The 24,800-nt window shown below is 38.4% G+C and overlaps 3 protein-coding genes across 7 annotated transcripts in view; all 3 read left to right on the top strand.

Moving 5' to 3' along the window:
• The window catches only part of LOC131881664 (uncharacterized), a 57,498-nt gene extending 49,265 nt beyond the window's left edge, over positions 1 to 8,233 (top strand). The window contains exons 6-8 of one of the 5 annotated variants that reach the window (XR_009373380.1): positions 5,267 to 5,485; positions 6,509 to 6,674; positions 7,633 to 8,233. Coding sequence is in view for 4 of the 5 variants with exons in the window: in XM_059228595.1 (XP_059084578.1) it covers positions 5,267 to 5,485; positions 7,633 to 7,726 (313 nt within the window). In the remaining variant the exon portion in view is untranslated. Of the gene's footprint in view, positions 1 to 5,266; positions 5,486 to 6,508 lie in introns of all 5 variants that reach the window. The other 4 variants (XM_059228598.1, XM_059228597.1, XM_059228595.1 and 1 more) reach the window with 4 other exon arrangements.
• Positions 8,234 to 14,565: 6,332 nt separating this feature from the next.
• On the top strand, positions 14,566 to 18,270 carry LOC131881666 (lactosylceramide 4-alpha-galactosyltransferase-like). Its single transcript, XM_059228599.1, has 4 exons — positions 14,566 to 15,182; positions 15,943 to 16,389; positions 17,528 to 17,719; positions 17,931 to 18,270. The coding sequence occupies exons 1-4, from the start codon at positions 14,978 to 14,980 to the stop codon at positions 18,215 to 18,217; spliced, it is 1,131 nt and encodes a 376-aa protein (XP_059084582.1). The 5' UTR covers positions 14,566 to 14,977; the 3' UTR covers positions 18,218 to 18,270.
• LOC131881668 (uncharacterized) lies at positions 18,258 to 24,771 on the top strand. Its single transcript, XM_059228601.1, has 6 exons — positions 18,258 to 18,406; positions 18,545 to 18,714; positions 20,278 to 20,385; positions 24,166 to 24,343; positions 24,415 to 24,515; positions 24,582 to 24,771. Exons 1-6 carry the CDS (start codon positions 18,352 to 18,354, stop codon positions 24,708 to 24,710), a joined length of 741 nt encoding a protein of 246 aa, XP_059084584.1. The 5' UTR covers positions 18,258 to 18,351; the 3' UTR covers positions 24,711 to 24,771.
• The last annotated feature ends 29 nt before the right edge of the window (positions 24,772 to 24,800 follow it).

The following is a 24,800-nucleotide window of genomic DNA, read 5'->3' as shown; positions in this document are numbered from 1 at the left end:
CGTCCCATCGAATTGCATCAAAGTAGCTTACGACAAAACTGATCCGGAGAAGTGGGAAGTGCACGCAAATACCGAAGTAATAGCAATTCAGGGTGGTTCAAATTGAGTTTTTTACCATGAACATCTTGAATAGGAGGAAACGAATGGAAAGTTCAAAATAGATGGCCAGTGAAAGTTTTGCCTTTTAAAAGTCTAGCAAGGTTTGCTATTATCATCTTTCAGCAAATACCCTGCAAATTAGAAATATACATGTAAAAAGGCGTTGATCATGAAACTTCTTCATCGCAGCTGGCATATTTCAGTAACTATTTTTAACACTATAAAATGAACGGAGAGTTGATAAACAGGACTAAATTTGGCCGTGGAGTCTTAACCAAGTTTTGCAAACATTTTACAGCGATATCAAATTTGCGTTCTATTTAGAACCATGCTCGAAACAATCTCGAGCTACAAATAAAAATCACAAATGCAAGTTTCCACGGACGGTTTAATTGAAATGGTATACATTAACTGAAACTAGAACTAGCTAGATGTAGAGAAACTCCTGCCATACATGGTGCATGTTTTGACTTAGCCTTTGAAATCTTTTATCAGAGATGTGTTCGTGATAAATTTGGTTCGATTTACAGCGTCCACACAAAGTCCTGTTACTTAGTCATCGGTTAATAACTCATTTATTTGTCCAAGAATTGTAATGAAATTTTCACACACGCTTGACCTGAGTATTACAAATAGCATGTTCAAAAATTATTCAGCATGGTTGCCTCTAGCCTTCACGACACGCTCCAGACGACCTCTCACTGACTCGCAGCTGGGACGGACCTGTTCAAGGGGGAAAGCGGCCCACGTCTTGATAAGTTTGGACTTGAGAGTCACCAAATTCATATTTGGAGTGTGGCAAACGTTGCGCTCTAAAATGGACCACATTGCAAAATCAAGGGGGGTTGATGGAGGTCAAGCGAGGACGGAGTTTCTTGACAATGTCTGGATTTTTCATTCCCGCGCAGTGGAGCCTCACTATGTGTTCGCGAATCGTAGCCATTGGCGAATTTTCCGAAAAAAATCGCGTTTTTTTCCTTTGTTTACTTTTTTAGATTCCAGACAGAAATTTGAAAAAAGAATACGCAACCTCGCTGACTAATTTACTTTAAAAAAATCTTTTTGAAAATGGTAACATGATTTTTTAAGGCATAATGGATTCTGTTACTGTACCTTCTTAGCTCGTTTCAAAAAGAGAGAGCAAAGAATGTTTTCAAGTCACGACGTTTTCAGATATTCAAGGTTTGTGTCCAGTCTACCCTTTCCGTGTAGCAATTCATTCTAACATGTACTTGGCCGAAAGAAATTGACATTTGAAAAAAATGGCGTTTGGACATGAATCATCAAAGCAATTGACAAAGTTTCACAAGTCCAGTCCGTCTATCGGCGGGGAAAGATTCACGATGTCCGATTTGTCAAGAAAATATGCAAATAAACTCTTGAAATAATAACTGGCAAGTGCAACTGGAATATCGACAGACAGTGGAAGAATAGCTATTTATTCAATGGCAGTGCTTTCTTTGCATGAAGCTTATAAAAATAAGGCTTCAAGAAAGTTGATGTAGAGTTTGCCTCTTCATGCTTTCAAGTTTGAAGAGAAAAGCCCGTGTTTCTCATCAAACAAGAAGGCATTGATAAGCAAACAAGTAAAGATGTTGACTGTCAATTTATTGAAATTTTTGAAACTCGACTAAACCTCACCAAAAGAGAGTGGCGTCCATAAAATACACAAATTTATTTTGTGATAACAGGTTTTCAAGGCATAATGTTAAGATGACTTGAAACAATTAGATTTAGGTTTTAGATTTGATCGAAATTTCATAAAACTTGTGGAGGTTTCTTTTTTTTTGGTTTGGTTCTTCATGTGCTTTTCTAACCGCTACAAGGAATGTAATCCCCAGTACTATTAAAATGATAGGTTATAATTCGTCTCTTTATTACCTTTCAATCTTTATATGATATTTGGTCTACCAACGAATTTGAGTTGGCAGACCGAGCTAATCCTTGAATGTAGGGTTGATCTAAAATGCTATAATACTATCTAAAAATTTGTCCAAGTCGGACTTGAAAGATGCTACCGGATCAACAAGGCCTACATATTCCCTACGAATATTAGAGGGAAACACTTCATTGTTAGAGCTAGCCTGGATTCTCGAGGGCTTGAAGGTGCTCTCAAAATGCACATTAAGCCTCGACGGTCACTAGAATTGACCCTAAATCCTCGGTTCGGACAAAGCTCATGAATGCTTTTGAAACCGTACAGTATCAGATACCTTTCGTACCTTCTCTGAACACTGAACAGTCCCAACCGTTCTAACCTTTCCCAATACGAGAGCTCTCTCATTCCTGTGATGTTCCTAGTGAAACATCTTTGGACTTAATCGACCTTTTGCAAACCTGCTGAACTCATTGGAGCCCAAATGGGTGAAGCATAATCAAGATGTGGCAGGACAATCGACTTGTACAGAGTTAGCATCTGTGACCTGTAACCTGATATATTCAACTACACATTTGAAAAGCTTTACCCACCTTCAACTGGATATGCTTTCCATTATTTTTGAGGACTATTCTAAATCTTTCATAGATGAGACCTGCTCTACATCTTTACCTCCATTATCTGCGGGTGGTGTATTTAAAGGAGTTGACCCAAACGTCATTGAGCGGAATTTCATTCCGTTCAGGGCCATATTATTCTGAGAAACCCAAGAATAGATTCGATCTAGGTCCTTTGCCAAGCTTCTGGAATCTTGGCCATTCCTACCAGAAACTAACCTCGTATCGTCAGCATAAGAAGAGAGACTGGCAGCAATACTAAGCTTTTGAAGCGGGGCACCGAATATTATAAAAAAGTAGGGGCCCTAAGATGGAGCCCTGGGGAACACCTGACTTGAAATCATGTATGTCACTAAAGGATCCCTCAACCTCAATAATTTGCTTCCTATTATAAATGAAGCTTCTTATCCAATTGAGAGTCTTGCCTTGGATCCCAATGTCATGAAGTCTATTCAACAAAAGTCCATAATCTACGGTACTTTATCAAAGGCCTTGGCAAAATCAAGATAGACAACATCAACTGACTCATGCCTTTGAAGTCCCTCAATGACCTGCTCTAAATGCTCAATCAGTTGGGTAACCAGGCTAAAATGCGCTCGGAACCCGTGCTGGCTTCAAGAAATTCAACAAGTTTGAACTTCATGATCTTCTCAAACACCTTTGCAATATTCGAAGTGAGAGCAATCGGTCTATAGTTACTGGGGAGCAACTTATCTCCCCCTTTAAAAATTGGAACAACATGACATTGAGCTAACTTTAGTGCAGAGGGAAACTTGCCCTGATCCAAGATGCAACGCATCAAGTACGAAAAAACAGGAGCAAGAGCCAGTGAGCATCTCAACAGACACTGAGATGTCACACCATCAGGACCAGGAGAACTTGAAAGCCTTAAGTCCTTGATGGTCTCTAAAGCATATTGACCTGTAACTATCAGATCATCAAATTGCTCAATTTGACTAACGCTTCAATCCCTACAGACTCGTCATTAGAACTATGAGCTGTTGCTTATAAACTTAATGAGGTTGAAAACACTCCACAGAATTGATCTTAGCTTCTATGGGAAGTAGAAGATGGGAAGCAGGAAGAGTGGGAGGGAGGATGCTAAACGGGTTAAGGAAGGGGGTGGGGTGCGAGTAGGTTTAGGAATAGGCTCAGCTCTATAACTAGGAGACTGAGCTTGTCTGTTCCTTTGTTTCGTTTGTCTCCCCTCTGCGTGGACAGAGGTACACCGTACATTAAAGCACGTCTTAAGTCTCATGGATTGACCGCACATGTACGGGTGGAAAAAAGGACAATCTACCTTTGAACATATCTTCTTGCTATTGCACGTTCGGCCTTGTGAGGTTTTTGACACCATTTAGGGTGGTCAAACTGACAGCCTTTTCCTTCATCAGGAGAAGGCTGCTTTCGATAAACAGGACAGACTGTTTTCTCCACAACTGTCTTTTCTTTCTCTACTATAAATGGAGACACCTCTTTAACCTCTACATTGGTCAAATAAGTCGACTTCTCCACTACTGGGTGAGCCTTTTCTTCAAGCAGCACCCTGGTTTCTTTGACCCAAGCAATTAAAAGCCTCTATAATAAAAAGCTTATTGACTACCGAAGGATCCTTCCCTGCTAAGACCAAGTCCAAACATTGTCTAGTCTCTTTGCTGACTTTTCCAAAGATAGCTTCCATCATGAATGCAGGAGGAACTCTCTATGAGCAGCAAAGTCAGGAGACCAAGAAAAAGAGAAGAACTAAAAGGCTGTGCAATCTTGTCCTGAGATACAGGACAACAGAGCAAAATAGGAATAAACTACTTCACATCAAACTAAACATAGAAATCTAAGATGGAGATAGTATACAAGAAGTAAGGGACAGAGACAAACAAGGAATCAAGAACATGTGTAAACTAGGAAAACAACACAAAAACACAGAAATAAACTCAACAAACTGATCTAACACAAAACAAAATAAAATCAATACACTAATGAACAAGAAATGCTAACTGTCAAGGACCAATATAGTCAAACTAAAGAACTACACATAACGATTTCGAACTAGAAATACTACACTACAAATCAGAGAGAAACTGCTAAAGCTAAACATAAACATAAATGAGCAATAAACTTATTAGGTTGTAAAGTAATTATGTCTTACCAAAGAGCCGTGAAAAACCAAACCTAATTGAGTGAATGAATGGCAATTCCCATTCATTCACCCACACACAAACACCACGAGCATTACTCGTGCACAGCAACCAAGGTGCCTTTGAAAAATTGGCTTTTGCTAGAGCAAATAGTTTTGCTTTTAACACAAATGACTTAAAACTTTGAATGATTTTATCAGAAAGGCTTTTTTTGGTCCATCCCTACTTGGAAATTTGTGTGGGTCAGGAGGCAATCACTGTAATGTTAAATGGGTTATTTGGCCAATCAAAAAGCCGAGACGAGAGGCACTTCTAACACAATTTGTTCCAATTGGAACGAATGCGTAGAATGTCCTTGATTCTTTGGTTTCCCACTTGATGACGAGGCTCAAGTAGGAAAAAAAACACATTATTAGTCTCTTCAGTCCCTCTTAACCTTGTGTTCAATACCAACCGTGATATTAATTGATCCTTTTTCAGTATTGTTCCAAGCATATTACAGACGCCCACCCACATCATGTTCCACGTTCTTTTTTCAGCCACGTGCTCTTGACCTTGGTCTGCTCGTCGAACTTCTTCATCTACTACTTCAAGCACGGCAACATTTGTCGGAAGAAATCGTGGCAAAACTGCGAGAACAAGTACGGCAATGCTCCCACGACAGCAGGAATCGGTACTACAACCAATGGATGTACGGCCTTAACAGAAATCTCTGAGAACTTTTCACGGGCAGATTCGTTCCTGTCGACAAGTGGAAGGTAGGGTCAAAGCTGATAAAAGCAAGCAAACAAACAAACAAACAAACAAACGAACAAAAGTAGGGAAGAATCGTGCTTGAGATGCTGGGCTTGCCGTTTTGAAATGCCGTGCTGCTTTCGTCGAGGTACAGTAAACGAATTCCCAACCGTCAAGGAAATGAACGAATGGAATTAGACGAACTCTGGACATGATTCTCGCTCGATTGAACGCACAATCGTAGAGGGAGTTCCGTCAATAAAGTTGGGGAATCCAGGCCTATAAAGCTAATTTTAGAATGGGATTCCATGTTACTACTGTCACGTTCTTCAATTCTTGAAGAATGAGTAGGGCTTTTCCATCAATGTATGGTATTTTATCGAAGTGAATGATTCATTCTATATCTTATATCAAATAATTCAAAATAGTATGAACAAATCGCTTGATTAAGTAAATGTGCACGTTTGAGACTTTTCAGTAATAGCTTTTGGAAAGGCTTATGATCAAGTAACCTCCCAGAGATAAAGAGGTTGGGTGACCGGGGCCGTTAATTGATGCGCTGAATAGGATACAAAGGAGAAACGGATGATTTTAACACGTTGAAAAAAGACCGAATTGTACTTGCCTTGTGTTCACTTTATATTACACCATTTTGCAGCACTATTAATACTCATTACATAAAATTGTAAAAGATCATTGATGAGATGCACGGTCTCTGAAACTCCATTAAAAATGTAGCATTTCAAAATCATGAGTGTCAGCTAAATCCTTTCCTTGAGCTTAATCTTCAGATAACGTTCGGAATTCGCATGCCCCAAGCGACGCCATAACTGAAAATGCCTTAAGGAGCGTGTCTTAGATTGGTATTGATTCTTGATTCAACCCTGACGATCCTGATATAAGCTCACGCTTTTTCAGCCATTGCATTCCCTTGTTGTCACACAACCTGCTGTAAAGGCGATGTCTGAAAAGAACTAGACTACCCTCAAATATGGCTGAGAGAGTTTAGGTGCCTTCACTTTTATCCGCTTTGACTTTTCTTCCAGTTGCTTATGTTTATCGAACCGGCTTAGTGGTCTTCGATCGATGTCGTGCTTTGCTTGTTAATGTTTTCGTTTTCACGTAATGTCAATCTACTGCACAATCTTTGCATGGTCTTGAAGTGACGCATGATTCTTGGACTTTAGAAAGGCTTCTCAGACAATCATTCAGGTGACTATTGTTATCTTCTGATTTCATTCTAGTACACAGGTTTCAAAGGACATTGAATCATATCGAAAGTAGGATCGCTTAACCTACTTAAAGCTCAAAGGAAAAGTGATTACTCGAACTGGTATGCTTATACGGTGACTGCCAAGTGACGATCTTTTCTCCCATTTTTTCTTTCTCCTATACAAAACCACACACCTTCAAGAGAAAAAACCAGACAATGTGAAATAATATCTTTATCTCAATGTCACATAGAATTGTATGGATGGATGTTTTATTATTTACCATACTGTTCTTTCATTCAAAGAGAGCACTTTCTCTTTCTCCAATGATCTAGTTCCCTAACCATGATTTGATATTGTCGGTTTGGTTCATTTTTTGGCCACAAAAACTTGCTCCCTGAGTCTATAATTTACTTGGGGGAACAACACCATGCTACAAATAAATGCAATCGTCACTAACTGGGTCATTTTTTCGAAATATGGCGCGGCTTCAAGTGATAAAATGGGGTTACTACGTGTGGTTGATTGAGCTGGATATCATTATCAATTATTCTGGTTTCAAATTAGGATTGTTATGAACAAGTACTTCCAGTGATCAGAATGCCCAATCAGGCCCTTTTTTTAATTTGAACAACAAAACACTTCTATTGGCCTCTGTGAAACTATATTGAACATACCCTATTTCCATTTTTAATTCAAAAACTTCCTGAGCCATTTCAAGCACATAATTGAACAACTTTACAAGCTTTTTTTTGAGGTAAATTTGTCTTTTGTATTATCATTGTTTTCACCTCGATGTTGTCGTTGTTGTTGTTAGTTAGTTATCTCATTTTCAATGATTCCGCGAATCAATTACCACGTTTCTGTATCGTCTTTTTGGTCTTATTTTGATTCCGTCTATTGGTTCTTGATTGTTGAGCACCTCGAATTACTCAATGCCGATCTTGTTTGCATTCCAGATATCGATCCCAACGTAGTCGTTCTCGTTCCCCCCGACCGAAAACGACTCTGAAAACCACCTCAACCTCGTTTAAAGAAGAGGACATGCTTTGAATTGTGTGAACATTGCGGTGCGGTGTGTGGAAATTGCCAAATTGATTTAGTATATGTTTCACAACCCACAAATACAGGAACTCAAGCATGAAATCAGAGTTGATGGATGGGGGTACACCAGAGAGAAAGACAAACACACAAGCATGCTGATGTTCCCCTGAGGGCGTCAAAAACTTTCTGTTCTGCCTCGTCGGGAAATTCCATAGCACCACAAGAATCAAATGTGGGTATGCAGTTTAGGCTAAACTGCTCACCTCTCCCACACACACAAAACCTGCCCTCTGTATTGTCAAATCCAACTCATTTTTGTTACATTTTGTCAGATATTCACTTTTGTCAGTCTGTATTATTATTTCTATCATCATCATGAATCATATGAACTTTTTTCCTCTCTTAAAGCTGTACGTGGCTATTCCCAAGCTCAGGTGTTGTGGACGTAAGATCCCCAATATTGTTCACTATTGTTACTGATTGACGTTCAATAAATGGAGTATTCATGTAAACTGATTGATGAATAAGATCTCAGTGGCACTCGTAATGGATTCTCGAGATTTAACCACAACAAAAACAAGGATGCCTCTAGCGGAGGTTGAGAGCATAAAGGGGGCGTCATCTAGAGCCTGGCTTGAAAATAGGACGCTCTATCTTGGTCCATGAAGATCGTTGCAATGAGGCCGTCTATTGAATAATTAAAGGCACCAATATCTTCCAATTTTGAACTATGGATAAGTTTTTATTTTACAAGAATGCATTAATTGGTTGTTCTTTGCAGGAATTATCACATGGCATTTGTCTTAAAAGCATACTGCCAAGTAAGACCTGCTTCCGCATTTGCCCAACCAGCCTCTTGCAAGTGCTCTTTTATTACGGAAGAAAGGAAATAGAAAGAGAGTGCCCTGAGGCGAACCAGAATGAGGGTCAATCCCGTCAGCTGAGGCTTTTGCTTGCGCTTTTTGACAATTATTTGGCGCTTTTATTCGCCATTCGTCTGGAAGCGCTGCCGTCAAAAGCTCAAGAAGACGTACGAAGTTCAGTTCTTGGAGAGCGCTACTTTCCGTTTCTCCAAAGTCAATAGGGCTTGTCAAGTGTACGTGTTCATGAACAACTGACGTTATTCCATGGAAGTAAAATCAAAGACAATATGCCCAGCCTAACCGCACTTTGCATGCATTGAATTTTGACATTTATTTCCTTTTCTCTGCTTGTCTAAGCAAATAGCATTGCGATTTTTAGCCAATTTGATAGTTCACCGAATAAAACAAAACATGTTCGTTTTGTTTGGTATTGTAACACGCCTCCCTCAAAATCACTTCATTATTGAAAATTCAATGGGCGGATGGTGTAAGTTGACTATGATGTTTGTCTAAATTCTCCCACCCCAAAATGTCCAAACTCAGGGTGGCGGACCACATTTTCCTTGAATTTCCTTCACTTGACATGCCCATTAGGGACTGGGCTCCTCCAGAAAATGTATCGTTTTCCAAGGATGACTAATTCTGTTCTTGTCCAATTATTTAGCGGAATTGAGTTTGATGAAATTTACGTTTCTTTCAGTATTAATAACTCATTTTTGATTGATAACAGATAATTTTATCAAAGGGTTCAAGGACATCTCGACCTAGCAGACAACTTGACCCAGCAGACGACTCGACCCAGCAGACAACTCAACCCAGTACAGAAATTAAGCCCAATATGTTGGCTTGCAAATAGTTAGTTCATGCTAGTTCAATACTAAATAGTTCTTGGCTTGAATATGATACTTCAAATTTCCAAAGCCTCCTCACTTCACTTCACTTAAGGGATGGACTTCTTACAGATAAGCTTTACCTACTTCACAATGCCCAATACTGTTTTTCATCATGAATTTTGCGACATTATTCCAAACCTTTAACAATCATTATCCCATCAAGGTTCCAATCTTGACTCCTCAAAGTATCATGATGCAATACATTTTGAACAATTATGCCTAGGTTAAATGCCAAGGCTCATTATTGAAAAATGTTGACAAGAAATCTTCAAATGTTACGGATTAGGACTGCTTGAGTCAAAAAAACTCCATTTCTTTTGAGACGAATGATCTAGATGGAGTAAACCATAAAATATCGGTCATCTAAAATTTTAGTAAAAGTAATTATAACGGTTAACGCCATCACATTTTTTTCGAGTAATGGCCAAATGCCCTGCTACCGGGTCGAGTTGTCCGCTGGGTCGAGTTTTCTTGGGTCGAGTTGTCCGCTCAGTCGGTTGTCCGGTCACCGTTTATTTTTTATTTCTTTTTATTTTTTTCTTTTTGTGCGGACTTCCTTACCGCTACCGGGATTGGAATCCCAGCAGTTCAAGACGAGAAGACTATTTATTTTACTTGACTTTTATTTATATACATTATTTGATCGACCAACGAATTGGAGTTGGCTGATCTGGCTAATCCTTGAATATAAGGTTGATCCGGAATTTTAGTCAAAAACTTGTCCAAGTCTGACTTAAATCTTGCTACTGGATCAACCCCTACATAAGCCCTACGAATATTTGAGGGCAGCAAATTGAACAATGAAGGAGCCCGAGAAAGAAGAGAGTTGGACTTCATTGTTTGAGATGGACATTATTGAGTATGATTTACTGAACGAAATCGAAAAAAAAAATGAAGGGTTATTTGAATCTCCTTTGATCATGTCTCTCTTCTGATATGTCAAAGTTTCTCGAACTTTAAAAGGAACATTTATTGTGAAAATCCCATTTATTGGCCAAGCGGGTCAAATTCATCGTCCTTCCTTCGACGGTATTGAACTTAAAATGTAAATACCTCATAGTTTCAAAAACTATGTTTATTCCACTATCCTTGACCTCTGCGAACATTTCTTCAAAGGCTCAATATCAAATATACCTTTGATGTTTGTGTTGTCTAATTTGACTCTTCGTAATTTAATGCACCTCGCCTTATCTAAGCAAGCCTATCAATCCAGGTAGCCAAAAATCTGCACGGTAGATAACTAATCTGCTGTACGTCATATGATACCGTTTTCACCTCTTTCAGCCTATGTAGCTACTACCTTGGAAAACTTTAGTCGAGAGTATGGAAAGTGCAGAATCACTAATGTTTTTGCAATTATGTATAGTATTCAAAAGGCAAGTTTCTCAATCTAATTTTCATCCATATATCATAGAAAAACTGGAAACACTGACAACAGCATTTTAGAAGATGAAGAAATTGTGCGTAAGATTAATCTAGCTGGCAAATATTGCTACATTTTTTCAGGAACCGTGGATCATGATCATTGTGTGCATAGTCTCTAGTACTTTCAGGTGTAAATAAAGATAACAGATATTTGAAAATAGTCACTCAAAAAGCCCCTAGATCCCCGAAGATGCGGGACTGTACGTTAAACGGGAATGGACTGAGTGTGTTATTGGCCAATCCAAGGATACCTTTAACAGTTAAGGTCTCTCTGGCCAATCTCAGAATCTTCTATTTACGTCCTCGTCTTAAAGAAATTTTCTTCTGTCACGTTACCAAAAGCATTGTCTGAATGGAAAATATGCCCAAACATAATGAGTATCATTCCTATGAACACTGTTTGGACACTATAGAACCAATACAATACTAACAAGCTCACTTGTTAATGGAAGTAAAGATCATGAGCAGGTCTCACCTATGAAAGATTTAGTTGCAGTCCTCAAAAATAATGGAGAGTTCGATGAGCATATCCAGTTGAAGGTGGGTAAAGCTTTTCAAATGTGTGGTTGGATATATCACACGTTTAAGTCCAGAGACAGCATCACGATGTTAACTCTGTACAAGTCGATTGTTCAACCACATCTTGAATATGCTTCACCCATTTGGGGCTCCAATGAGTTCAGGAGGTTTGTAAAAGGTCGAACAAGTCCAAAGATGTTTCACTAGGAATATGACCAAATATCATATAAAGATTGAAAAGTAATAAATAGACCAATCATAACCTTACATTTTAATAGTACTGGGGATTAGATTCCCTGTAGCGTTTAGAAAAACCCGTGAAAAAACAAACCAAAAAGAAAATCCAGTTCATTTGTCCTTAAAAGGAAGAGTATATTTCATATGGCACTCAGAAACTGCAACATTTTTACTTCTGAACAGATCAAAAAATTACTTTTAACCTTTAGAAAACTGGTTTGGACTTATTTTTGTTGCTATCAAATATTTCCTTGTAACAAAGTGTTTTTTGAAGTCTTAGGAAGTTTTTTCTTGTTTTACTTTGCCTTGCATTTTGAATTTTAATTTCTTCATTGCATTGAAAATTAGTCGAGTGACCTACAAAAAATTCTTATTTGCTGAAATGAAATCATAGGCAAATCTAATCTATTGATGACGTAGGTTGGCTGGGCAACTTGTCTACATTCACTATCATTCCGTAAAGTGAAGCCAGCTGTAGGTCAATTAAATCACCATACTAAGTAAACTTTTTTTTGCGTTCAATTTCAACTTAATGGACTTGCTAATTGTGATGTTTTGGGAATCTAAATGACCCTGTTTCAGTTGAGATTGGTAAGTATTAAATGCTGAAGTCGTATGAGCTATTTGTGCGATCTAAATAGTTGAACTCTGTTGTGGCCCTCTGGCGGCTCAAGAGCGCAAATCAGCATATGATGCTCAGAAGATGAGGACCGTCATTTATCTAAGTTATTGATTCACGTATTTTTTGTATGGTATTGCGTTACTCTAACTACATACAAGCTCATGAGTCCTTTCTTCTGGTTTTTCATCAATATTGCTTCAACTATAACATCAGCTAAAATAGTGTCATTGTATGATTGGCAACATCCTTGCCATTTTGTGCTTGTCTGAAATTGCTACTTGGGATAAAGTGGCTTGAGAGTTCAGCCATTGACATAAGGCACGAGACACCTAGAAACACATACCCACAATGTTTGTAGAGGTGCTACTAGGAAACTTGACATCAAGATTCATAGACGCTTTTTAGCTCGAAGGATTAATCTATTTATAGAATCTAGCTAAATGTCATTTAGATAAAAAGTGACATTATCTTTGCATCTATGAATCTTGATATCAAACTTTTAATTTGGATCCAGATTTGGTCCAAGAGGGATGAGAGTCTTGTACGCCAAGTCGTCTGTGGTTCTACACTTTTTGCCTTCTCCTTTTTATCCTCTTTCGTTTGATCTAAGTACGCTGGACTTTCGGCTCCTGTAAAGGGGGAACTTTATAATTTTTGGTATAATACTTGACATTAAAAAGAGTTAGCTATCAATAGAAACGGCCAAAATATATACGTCATCGGTATATGTACTAAACAAGTTTGTTGCAGATATAGGATATTTCAATACTGGTGCATATTTCTATGCATATTTTAAGTGTGTTAGGAGGCGAAAAAATGACATCCAAATCTTTGAGACGAAGGGAGAAATTGAAGCTGATTGTTCTGGAAGGCATTGCAAACAAGGCAAGATCCTTCTTCATCGATTGCGCGGGCTCAAATCTCGCCGTTTGAAGCGATCGTTTTAAGGGAGAAAATATATTGCAATGGTTGTTGCAATTTTTGTTATAGAGACCTCCTGAGTATGGTTCTTTTGTCTTGCCTTTCTAAAACAAAACTTTTCGGTGTTAACCCTACCACTGAAGAAGAACTAATCTGATACAGGGCAATGTCAATATCCATTGGAAAATACACAAAAATAAAATAAAAAAGTCAAAAATGTGAAAATATCAGTAGAATCAAGACTTTACCAAGGTGGATATGGTGGATTTTTTGGCCGTTGCAAAAATTCAATGCTTATGACTAGAGCTGTAAAAAAGTCGATTAAAATTGGCAAAATAGTAGCTAATAGAGTTGGGAAAAATAGTGAAATAGCTGGGAAAATAATCGATAAAATATGCGGAAAACAAGTACTTAGTGATCTATTTCAAGAGTTTGAGGTACAAGAAGCTAAATTACCAATTTCTAACCTCTGGACATCAAACAAACTACAACTAGCTTAAAAGATAGCTAATTTGGAAATTATTTTTCTATAACTCCCGAAATCTGTTCAACCTGAAGAAATTACTTTCAGTTATAAATGGCGAGACTCATCCCTCCGACCCGAATAAACTACCCACATAAAAAAGAAAATGCTTTTGTGAAGCTTTCAATCAATGTTAGGTTCAAATGGTCTTGGAGAGAAGGCTTCAAATACATCAGAAAAGGAGAGAAAGACCTAGGTACTTTTGTTGTTTTTGTAAGGCGTTTTGTTCGACCTGTAACTGCAGTTCTACGCCATGCAGCCTTGAGCTTTGTTAGGACATCTCGCTAGCTCACTCTGGTTTCAAACATTAGAACGTGAGCTTAATGTCTGCTAATTGTTGTTTTGTTTGCTCTCGTTACGTTCAAGGGAGCAGGAACGTTCGAACAAAAATAGAAAAAATGCGAAAAATTGACGAAATATGAGAAAACGACCCAAAAGGTGGAAAAGGTCGAATAGACCCTAACAAGTCGGAAAAGACGTTAAAAAAACTATTCGGCTTTTTTTACAGCTATATTATGACGATTAAGATGATTAACTTAACTGAGACTCACTAGTGCAATCGAGTGATGAAGATGCAAGGACTGCAAATTTACAAGAGTAACTCCATATGCATTGTTCTGCTTAGCTGGCATTTGCCTCTTTTGTTGCTTTTAGAATTGTTCGCAGAGGCGCAGTTAATAATTTGCCCTTTATTCCGTTCCTCAGAATGTTTTTGATTATAAACCATCACATTCAGATTTTGCCCATTTTGCGGCATTCAGATTATTTTGATTGGCTTTTATGCGCATTATAAGTCTTAGAGCATTAACGTTTCGCGAATTTATCCTATTTTTTTAAGCAAATTATGCTGATCAAACAGAGTATTTATATCCTACTTTGGCTGGTTCTAGTTGTCAAGCACTGGACGGGTATTGAAAGCAAGTATTTGATTGAAATGGAGTCTCAATTCCATGGTACTTGTAATAAGTTGCAGTTGAAAAGATATATTTATTCACCCTCTAAGAATGATTTATACACGTCTGGCATAAGCAAAAACTAAAAATGATACAATGTATCTCCAAGAGTATCATGTAATTTTTTTGACAGCCCATAAACATGAATTACTAGTATCAAGAAGTAACAGCTTTGTTTTGGAAAATCTAGAGGTTGCGTGAGCCATATCGATAGCATTCCGTACAAGGCAAGGTATCAGTATCGTTTACTTGGCAAATTTCGTGCAATAAGTATCTAGGTGCTAAACCACATGGCATCATAACCATGACTGTGAATCGCCTTTCATGGACTTTCTTTGTAATATACCTAGTGCTTGCCACCGTTTCTAGTCAAACTGAAGAGACGTGTCCAAATGCTTCGAACTCCAATGAAACCGAGTGCTTTTTAGACAGTAGTAGGAATATTTCCTTACCAACACTTGAACCAGATTGGATCAATGTGAATAAGCTTTTTTTCATCGAAACTTCGGGTAAATATGTTGTTTGGCGTTACATAGTTTTGCAACTCTGTTGCTATTTGCACTAATTACCTATATTCTTATCGCGGAGACACTCACAGTTTTTTTGTGTCAATTTGAACAAGCCTGTCAGAAGCATTAGCAACAAAACACAGATTTGAAAGGCCTGACGAAATGTTTTCTGCCCCAAGCCAACTTCTATTTTGCTGAAATGAAGTTTTATTGTGCAAATTTCGCATTTTACTTTGATAGAAAATACAAATATGATAAAACATTGCGTTAAGAGAGCAACAATTGGCCGGCTTTAAATTGAAAATTATCTATGCCATGCTGAGGGACCCTCAGTACTAGCTAGTATCTGAATCTTCAGTAAGTTAATTTTGCGTGCTGAAAGTGTGCAGATTACTTATGTTGTGACTTGATTTGCTCTTTTTCTCAACTTAATTATCAACACACTCTAGCATCAACTGAATTGAATCCAAAAATTCCCCTTCCATATCAAATAGTTAATATTCGCTAAAGAAATATTTTAATGATTTAGAAGTATTGATGAATAATATCAATTTATTTAAGAAATCTAAATTTGTTTCATGATGGGTTCTTTCTTAAAAGGAAACGGAAGAAAGCAAGCGGGCCCCCTGCAGTCTTTGTCTGAAACTTCATTATTGAGCCAAATGATGAAAATGATACATTTGATTCCCAAAATGTACCTAAATTGAAATGAGTCCTTTAAGCATAGACCAATATTAAACAACATTATAATTTGTTTCAGGTCGAAACTATCTCAAAATTAGGCAGGCGTGTGCAGTTGAATCGGCCATTCGAGAGTCTATGGTTCCCGTGATTGTGGTATTCACTGCCAAAGACTTCAATCCCCGGGCCAATAACGCATCCAAACAGGTTTACGAACTGACCAAGACTCATCCCTTGCACTTCAGAACCATTAACGTCTTGGACACTTTGGAGCAAACCCCCCTTGGGCCTCAGTCTAAAGTCATTTTGAATTACATTCAAGCAAGTCAAAAGGCCGTGAACCATTTGAGTGATGCCCTTCGCTTGGCCTTGGTGTACCTTTACGGTGGATGGTATTCTGATATCGACACAGTCACGCTGAAACCCGTCACCGATTTCGAGATTGACACAATCGGAACGGACACGAATTTTGAGACGCTTTTCCATCTCAAATCGAAAGTAAATGAACAAAGCAACGAAGTCGAAGGTAACACTCCTGATAGTTGTGTTTCTTGTGATTTGCTAGTGTAGGTATTAGTGCTAGGGCGAGTCCGGTCAAATTGGACGATTTTCTGACTTTTTGCCTGACTCGTCGAACCCGGACTCGAACAAAAAACCTCGTGTTCTTTTCACTAAGCTTATGAACTGATAATTAAGGGCCGCCTCCTTACATGATCAATCCATGAGGAAGAAAAGTTCTAAGAGGCTCGAGTCCGGCCAATTTCGAATTTCAAAATCATGTAACCGACTCGAGTTCACTTGGACTCTAATCCGGACTCGGACCCGGGCTCGTCCCAGCACATGGACGTAAATAAAAGTGGACAAAAAGGGCTCAAACATATTTATTGATCATAGTTTCGAAAGAAATAAGCACTACCAAAAATGTATGACGAGTTTACGTTATTACATATTACAATTGGCAAACATGGAAATTTGTAGTTAAGTAGTGGGATGAATAAACGTTAATTTAACAAGCGTAAAAAAAGTAATGGAACAATTCACAAAATGAAATAGATATAAAAAAGTACCAATGATGCAACTACAGAGTGATAACTGTGCCTTTAGACAACCTTCAAAAATCTTGGAATGTTACTTTGTGTTTCGAATTTTTAGCCTAGTTGAAGCACAATAATGATTTGACTTGGTATTACCGTCAACATATGTCTGATAAGACATTAATGCAAACTGAACTCCAAGCTCTGTTAATCATCTTGCACCTTGGTATATGTCGGTATACTCTTCTAAAACCCTAATACATCAAGATGTTTAGACATCATATAATGTCCAAACTCATATTTGTCACCCTGTAGACATTCGCCAAAGTGCCAAAGAAGGAAAAGCGACGAATGTCGGAAGTTATCGGAAAAACGATTAATCCCTTGTAAGTTTTATTAAGAATAAAAAAGCATCCCTTCGCCTAAGCTGTTTTACCATTTTTAAGACAAATAGTCTTTGTACTCTTTCGGACATGTATCCTAAAGAAATAATTATTCATTATCGGAAGAATTTAGACCTTTTTACCTAAGCGTTGATGTTTCCAGAATGTCAGCAAGCTCAATGATTTGAGTAAAGATATTTATGTGTTGCAAGGAAAAGGACAAATATGAAGGCAGTTTTCTTTTTAGATGAGGAGATGGGCAAATCTGTAGCCAATGGAAGATTCTATTTCAAAAAAGCTCGGAGCCCTTTTCTCGAACAATCTTTGGCATTGTTCAAAGTGATTTACAATCCCAAGGTTTGGAACAGCGGTGGTGCCAAGATAATGACCAGGGTACTCAAAACCTTTTGTGGCATGAGACAAAACGAGAAGTTGACAGGTGAGCAGCAAATTCCCTTCACCAGCGGTTACTCAGTGTGTCGACTTTGCGTTTTGGAAACTTTTAGCACTGATAATACAAAAATCTAAAAATAAGCTCAGGCCTGAAATATGGCCATAATAAATTTAACTCTAAGTTTCAAACCACACATTCAGACCTAGATCGATGCAACTTTACTTTTCACTTATGATATATCTTCTTTTTTTTTCAGCTCAAAAATGTGTTCCCGAAAAATGCAAGGGAGTGGCCCTTGTTTCTTCGACGCTGTTTTATCCTGTTTCTTGGTTTCAGTGTTCAAATCTTCGAAATCCTCCCAAAACTTCCGAAGATTGGGAGGATTTCTTTCGTGACTCTTATTCCGTGGATTTCTTTGGCACCTCTTGCAGCGATGAAATGAAAGTTTTGAGGCCTCGATTTTATGGAAAAAACGTTCCAGCCTACACGTACTTAGGCCCAAAATACTGTCCTGTATCTTACTTTAGTGCTAAAGTGTTTTAAATACGCCAAAGATGTACTTGAATAAACAAAGAGACTTTTGCAATCTGATAAAAGCACCCTCAACGTCAAATTTTAATTAGCAAGGTGTCTTCCGATTGACCAAGTCACACTATTTACTAATCTTGACCAGCAAAATGACTGCAAAGGTGACTTGCTTGATATTTTTGGGACTTCTTGGAACTGCTCTTGGTAAGTTTTTTGACTTGTTAATGAGCCTTGTTAATGTGCAACAAAGAATCGTTTCTAGAGACTAATCTTAGAGATTGGTTTTCATTTGGGTATGATTCGATTCAATACTGTTTTTAAATATGTTTGGGTTTATTCCAGCTTGTCCTGTTGGATTTGATTATGTGGCGGGTAAGTGCTACAAGATGGGCGAATCTACTACTAAAGTAGATGCTGCTAAGAAATGTGTGGAAGAGGAACAAGGCGATCATCTGTGGATCATTGATTCCGATGAAGAGTTTGACAAGGTCATGAAACATTTCTTCCAATCCGTAAGTCTACACAATATCATTATCGGATGAAAAGAATAACCTCGGTTTGAGGAATCTTTTTTGATCATTACATAATGATTGTCGTATTTTGGGCTTGACCCAACGCCTAGGTGATGACTTTTAAAGCTTTTAATGGGCAGTTATATTTTAGGGTATTGTTAAACAAGTTTTTCCGTAGTTTTCGAGCCCCCTAATGAAATGAAATTCAACTTTTCTTGATTACTTTCTTTAATCATTGGAAACCGTATTGCGGCTTTTTTCTTAACTTTCTTACCTTCATGTATTCCCATTCTTTGCGTTCTTTCATTGGATTGGTTATATCCCCTATTTGAATTTGGATTTGTTCAGTGAAACGTCACAATCCAATTTTGAGATGTCACTCGTGCTTTTGAGGTTCATGCCAAAAGATTTGATTAGAGTTCCAATCCATTTATTCGTTAAAGAAATGGTTCATGTACTATTGCAATGCAATAAACTGCCCCAGTTTTACTCATTGATATGTTTACAAAATACTTTACAGCTAAATAAGCCAATTTAGGACTTGCTTTTTCTACTTGAAAATTTTCCATTTTTACAATAACAACTTTTTGAAGCCTAAGAAAGATTTCTTTGTCTAACATTGCGAGTAATATCTTGTTTTTTAGTACCTCTATTATAATGAAAAGTACCCAATTGACCTCCCAAGTTTCTGCTGACACCATCACGCAGCTACTACTTATAGGAGTCAATAAGCCAAGTCGCTTTTTTCATGGAAGACCATGATGCCTTGAGTAAAGAACTCATCAGTATCGTGCCTTGGCGTCAGTCTTGTATCAAGACAAGAAGAGGTAAATTAGGAAAGATATTTCGCAATCACTAATTCAACGTTGAGATATGCTCTCTCCTTTGTTCAAGCCTACTTGCTCTGGCCATTTTTAACAAGTATTTTGGCGAAAAGCTTCACTTTGAAAAGAGGATAAAAATGTGTAGTGGGCGATCAAATAATAGATATAAATAAAAGTTAGGTAAAATGAATAAATTTCGCGTCCAATCCCAGTAGCGGTAAGGAAGTCTGCAAAAAGAACAAATTGTGAAAATTATTCTTAAAAATATCAAGATTTCAGAATGTGGAAACAGTTTTCTTTCAATTTCACCTCTCACTTATGTTTCAACTTTGGCAAGTAATCAGTTTTCCTGAACACGTGGAACAGTAGCTATCCACGTCAAATTGAAAGAAAATGTGTCAACTGAACATGATATCACGAAAATGTTTTTTTCCGTTGAAACATCAAATTGCGTGAATTTTGAACTTGCATACAAATAATCATTTATTGGCGCTCATGGTTCGGCTTTGATAATTTATCATTGTTCTCCTAGACAAGGGCACTATCAAAGAAAATTTTAGTCCTTGACATTTCTTCGAACATTAGACCTCTATCTAGAAACAAAAACTACCTTCAAAAAGTTACTGACTGGCCCTCTAGTCTTAGGTCAATGCTCATTTCATCTCAAAAATAAAGAAGAATTGAGTATAAATAACCGTCGGATTTTCATTTTGCCATTATTGAAAACCTATTCTTACAGGGAATGCATTCAGGAGCCCGTGGTCAAATTTGGACTGATGGAGAATTCCTCGAGAATGGATTGACTTGGATGACTACGAACACACTAGTCTATTTTGAACCAGACATGGTAGGTTGTAACAGAAGGTGGTCATCTCTAGACAACAAACTAGAATCAAATGTCTTCGCTGGATTATTATAAATCCCAAGAGTTTGCCTTTTCCTTAACATTAAATTCAAGACTACACCTACCCTTTTACATTGCTTCTAAGGGACTCAATTACTTAACTAGTGTGAAGTGTAACGCAAAGACCTATTGCTATGGAACCAAATATCAAAGATTGCGCCCGCCTTGAACCGCCTGATCTGCATAGTGATTCAGCCAAATCTGAAATGATAGAGAATAAAGAGGGATAATAAATTTCGGCACGTTTATATTTATCCAATTCGTAAATAGTCAACCATTTTACTTATGAAATGTACAAGGCAGTGCCAAGAGCTCTCAAGAATCTTTTAATCAGTTCATTAAAGGAAACCGGTCGTCTTTGGTAGAATATTGACTCTCAACAATGGGAAAGAATTAACTGCCACGAGATACCACCACGTGGTTTCGTGAGCTCTTACTTTGAATTGCGACTGAGTAAAATATTCACTTTTTTTAATAGCAGGTACCTTCACATTCTTCCAAATCGACGGCATAATTCAGCTTAATACGTCTTTTCACGGGGTCACAACAGTTTGATCAAGTAAGATGCACTCAATACTGTCTCCGAGCTATATTGTGCAATCCCAAAATGTCAAAACATGCAATCTCAAGCTTGAAAGGCCAATAAAGGGTCAATGCCTTCCCCTAGGAATTCAACCTGATAATTGATATCATGCCCTTAGAACAAGATCAACACAAAACACAATTTTACAATTTCATTTGATGAATAAGTTAGGGCTCTCTTAACCCCATCAAAATGGGGTCTTTCTTTTGTCCTGTGCATTTGCTTGCCAAACTTCATTGGTTGTGTTGTACGAGGGTTAATCAAATCCTGATTTTAACAGAGATTTATGAATGAACTAGATTTTTGCCAATCACTTTTGGTTCCTTGATTATTAATGAAACAATAAGTTTGCCCTTTGAGATATCTGGTAGAAATGGCCATGATTCCAGTAGCCTGTCAAAGGATCTAGATAGAATGTACCGTTGGGTTACTGAGAGTAATATGGCCCTGAACGGAGTGAAATTCCGCTCAATGACCTTTGGGTCAACTCCTTTGAATAATCCACTCGTAGATAATGGAGGTAAAAATATTAAGCAGGTCTTATCTATGAAAGATCTTGGTGTAGTCCTCCAAAGTAATGGAAAGTTCGATGAGCATATCCAGTTGAAGGTGGGTAAAAAATCACTTTTCAACTGTGTGGTTGGATATATCGTACGTTTAAGTCCAGAGATAGCATCACGATCCTTCGAAACACTGGTCTACGCCATGTCCCGACAGATGGCGCCTTGAAGCCTTGAAGCCGACCTCCTAGGCTGACCCGGCTACTTCCAACTATACCTACTTCCAACTAGCTTAACTATCGATTTGTACTTACGGGATAGATCCTTTCGATACCTTCATTCATGGACATCACGATTACGACAAACCCTATACATACAGCATGGAAAGAGAAACTCGTTAAAGGTTTCCTGATCGTACCAATTTCCTAGCATTTTTGGGGGGGAGTTCACGCAAAGAGAGCAAATAGTTATTCCACAATTGCCTGAAAAAAATTCATTTATTTTAAGTCTTGAGGTTTTGAATTGCTGTTGGTCTATGAAATTTATATGAAAAATTAAAAACCTTGCTTGCTAGTTTTCAAAAAACTGTTAATTTAAAAGTTTAATCAGTGGCTTGCCCATTCCTTGACGTTGGAGGAGTTTGATTGAACGCTTATATGGCGACTCATGGTGTTATCAACAGGGACAAAATATGGTAAAAATAGGTTTTTAAACACATCGACGAAAAGAGAGGGAAATTAAGATAAATGATCAACACGGTAAAACAGAAGATTAAGATTCTGAACTAGATTTTTATGGAATGGATGATAGATTTACAACACCATGTTTCAATTTGATTTTAGTTAAATATGAAGCTTACAGTATTCAGTTTCCCTAAAACTACCTTTTTGAGAATGAAATTGTGACTGACTCTTTTTGAGCAAAGTGCCTCGGATATCTTGTCAGAATAGCTTGAGGGAGTCTGATGATCGTGTGTTTACTGACAAGGTGTTCCATGTATTGGCCAAACGAACTAAGAAAGAGTATTCTCTAGCCTTAGGACAGGCTAAAGGAAACCAGAGCATCTGCGCTTGGGGGGCCCTGGTTACTCGGGCACTCTTTTCTTTCAGGTAGTTGAATGGTGTCTCACATTCGTCGCTCAAATTGACGTTCGCGAGGCCATTTAGGAGCTTGTACGTGCACAAAAGTTCGGTCTTTATCCCACAGGCCTCCATGGAGTCACAACTCAAAAGCGACAGCCTGTTTTGATATGAGAGATCTTGAACTCCAGGCAAGCCTCTTGTGAAACGCCGCAAGACAGACTCTAGTTTTAGTTTATCCTTCTTGAAGGACGGGGACCAAACTGGACATCCATATTCCAGGGCTGGTCGTAGGTACGTAATGAACGGCTTTATCTTTATCAATATGTTGCGAGTGGTGAAGTGGCGTCTGATTAAACTCAAAAGCTGTCTGCCCTTTTTAGTCACGCAGGTGACATGGCCTGTAAACGTCAATTTGTTGTCTATCACTATCCCAAGGTAATTGTGCAGTTCCACTTGAGTTAGGGCCCTCCCATTGATATTGTAGAGGCCCGCATGGCGAACAAAACCAAACCGTTGAACTACGCACTTTGCCTTTTTAAAACTCATTCCATTCATCGTAGCCCAGTTTTGCAGGGTATCCAGATCACTCTGAAGGTCGCATATTTTTGATGGGAGATCCGGGCAAATCCGTCTGCAAATAGTCGTAATAACGAGTCTCCCTGTATCTGCATCCCGTTAGCAAAGATCAGGAACAACAAAGGACCAACCACGCTTCCTTGCGGTACCCCCAAGTAACGTCTCTCCGTTCGGAAAAATGACCGCCAACTAAAACTCTTTGTTTCCGGAACATGAGCCAGCACTTTATCCACTGGAGGAGGCCTCCACCAATTCCTATTTCGGGCAATTATTTGAATAAATTATGGTAGGGAACGCTGTCAAATGCCTTCTAAAAGTCGAGATGGATTGTATCCATACATTTTCCGTCGTCTAAAACTCGAGATATGTCGTCACAATTTTCGATTACGTTCATAACACAAGATTTGCCGCTCCGAAAAACCGTGCTGTTCAGACGACAGAACGGAGTTTTCTTCCACGTAGTTCACCATTTTTATCTTAATTAGGCGCTCCATAACCTTGGACGCACTCAAGGTTAACGATATTGGTCGATCATTTGTTGGACTTCGAGGGTCTTTTCCTTTTGGAAGAGAGATAACATCTGCCAATTTCCAATCCTGTGGAATTTCTACGGTTAACAAGGACTTATTGTAAATAATTGCCAGGGGGAGGGCCACAGCCCCACCGAGTGCACTAGGGACAATTTGTGGTATATTGTCCTGGCCTGAAGAAGCCGACCGTTTCAGGCCTTGTATGGTCATGCGTAAGTCTGCATACGAGAAATTGAGGAAGTTTGAGGACAACCCATCTCTTTTGTCCCTTGATAACATCCCTTGATCACCAAAGCTAGGTATGAAATTGCAGCAAATTTTGCTTGGCCAAAATATCCACTTGCCAAGAAATAGTCTTTCGCACCTATCCGGTTTATACTTTATTTTCTACTCCAAACTCGATCATCATCATGCTAATGATAACTCGAATCTTTTCATATTTTTTTCTCCAGGGGAGTTACGAAGGCGCGTGTTGTAGCGGAATGGGTTGCACCACTCCCATCGATCTATTTCCGGGCCCCTGTGCTGCCATTGGACCGGTTTCAATGTCAGCAATTGAAAGTGGATACGGATTTCTAGGTTGCGAATGCGATGGCGAATCCAAGTTGTCTTATATTTGCGAAACCACAGGTACGAAAATGAAACTCAAACTATAAAAGGATATTTTAAAATCAGGTATTCCCGATTAAAACCTCTCCTAGATGTGGGAACGTTCCAATGTCCTTCGAATGAGGGTCTTTTTGAGTCGTCTCCGTGTTCAAATATGTTTTTTAACTGCTTTGACGGAATTCCATACCAAGAAGTACGTGTTTAAAGTAATATCTTGATCATAAGATCTGAGTTTTGAAATGATATTCTTCTCCCCCAGTATTGCCCTGATGAAATGGTGTATGACGAGGAAAATGGATATTGTAATTTCCCGGCCGACACGCCCAGTTGCAATCCTAACTCCTCCGCTTCTGATGACGATGAAATTAACAAGACTAAAAGGGCCTGAATACGCCATGAGGACAAATTGAGATATAATGAACATGCATATCGGAATTTGAAATAGATTGGTGTGTATCACAAATAATATTGAGTGTAT

This window comes from Tigriopus californicus, chromosome 6, assembly GCF_007210705.1.
Source record: "Tigriopus californicus strain San Diego chromosome 6, Tcal_SD_v2.1, whole genome shotgun sequence".
Classification (NCBI taxonomy): domain Eukaryota; kingdom Metazoa; phylum Arthropoda; class Copepoda; order Harpacticoida; family Harpacticidae; genus Tigriopus; species Tigriopus californicus.
This window is presented reverse-complemented; position numbering and strand designations above follow the sequence as displayed.

Bases quoted from the DNA above. Each gene is read 5' to 3' on its own strand.
- LOC131881666 (XM_059228599.1), top strand. From the start codon at position 14,978: ATGACTGTGAATCGCCTTTCATGGACTTTCTTTGTAATATACCTAGTG. The intron at 15,183-15,942 runs GTAAATATGTTG...AATTTGTTTCAG, and splicing joins TTTTTTCATCGAAACTTCGG to GTCGAAACTATCTCAAAATT. The intron at 17,720-17,930 runs GTGAGCAGCAAA...TTTTTTTTTCAG, and splicing joins ACAAAACGAGAAGTTGACAG to CTCAAAAATGTGTTCCCGAA.
- LOC131881668 (XM_059228601.1), top strand. From the start codon at position 18,352: ATGACTGCAAAGGTGACTTGCTTGATATTTTTGGGACTTCTTGGAACT. The intron at 18,407-18,544 runs GTAAGTTTTTTG...GGTTTATTCCAG, and splicing joins ACTTCTTGGAACTGCTCTTG to CTTGTCCTGTTGGATTTGAT. The intron at 24,344-24,414 runs GTACGAAAATGA...AACCTCTCCTAG, and splicing joins TTATATTTGCGAAACCACAG to ATGTGGGAACGTTCCAATGT.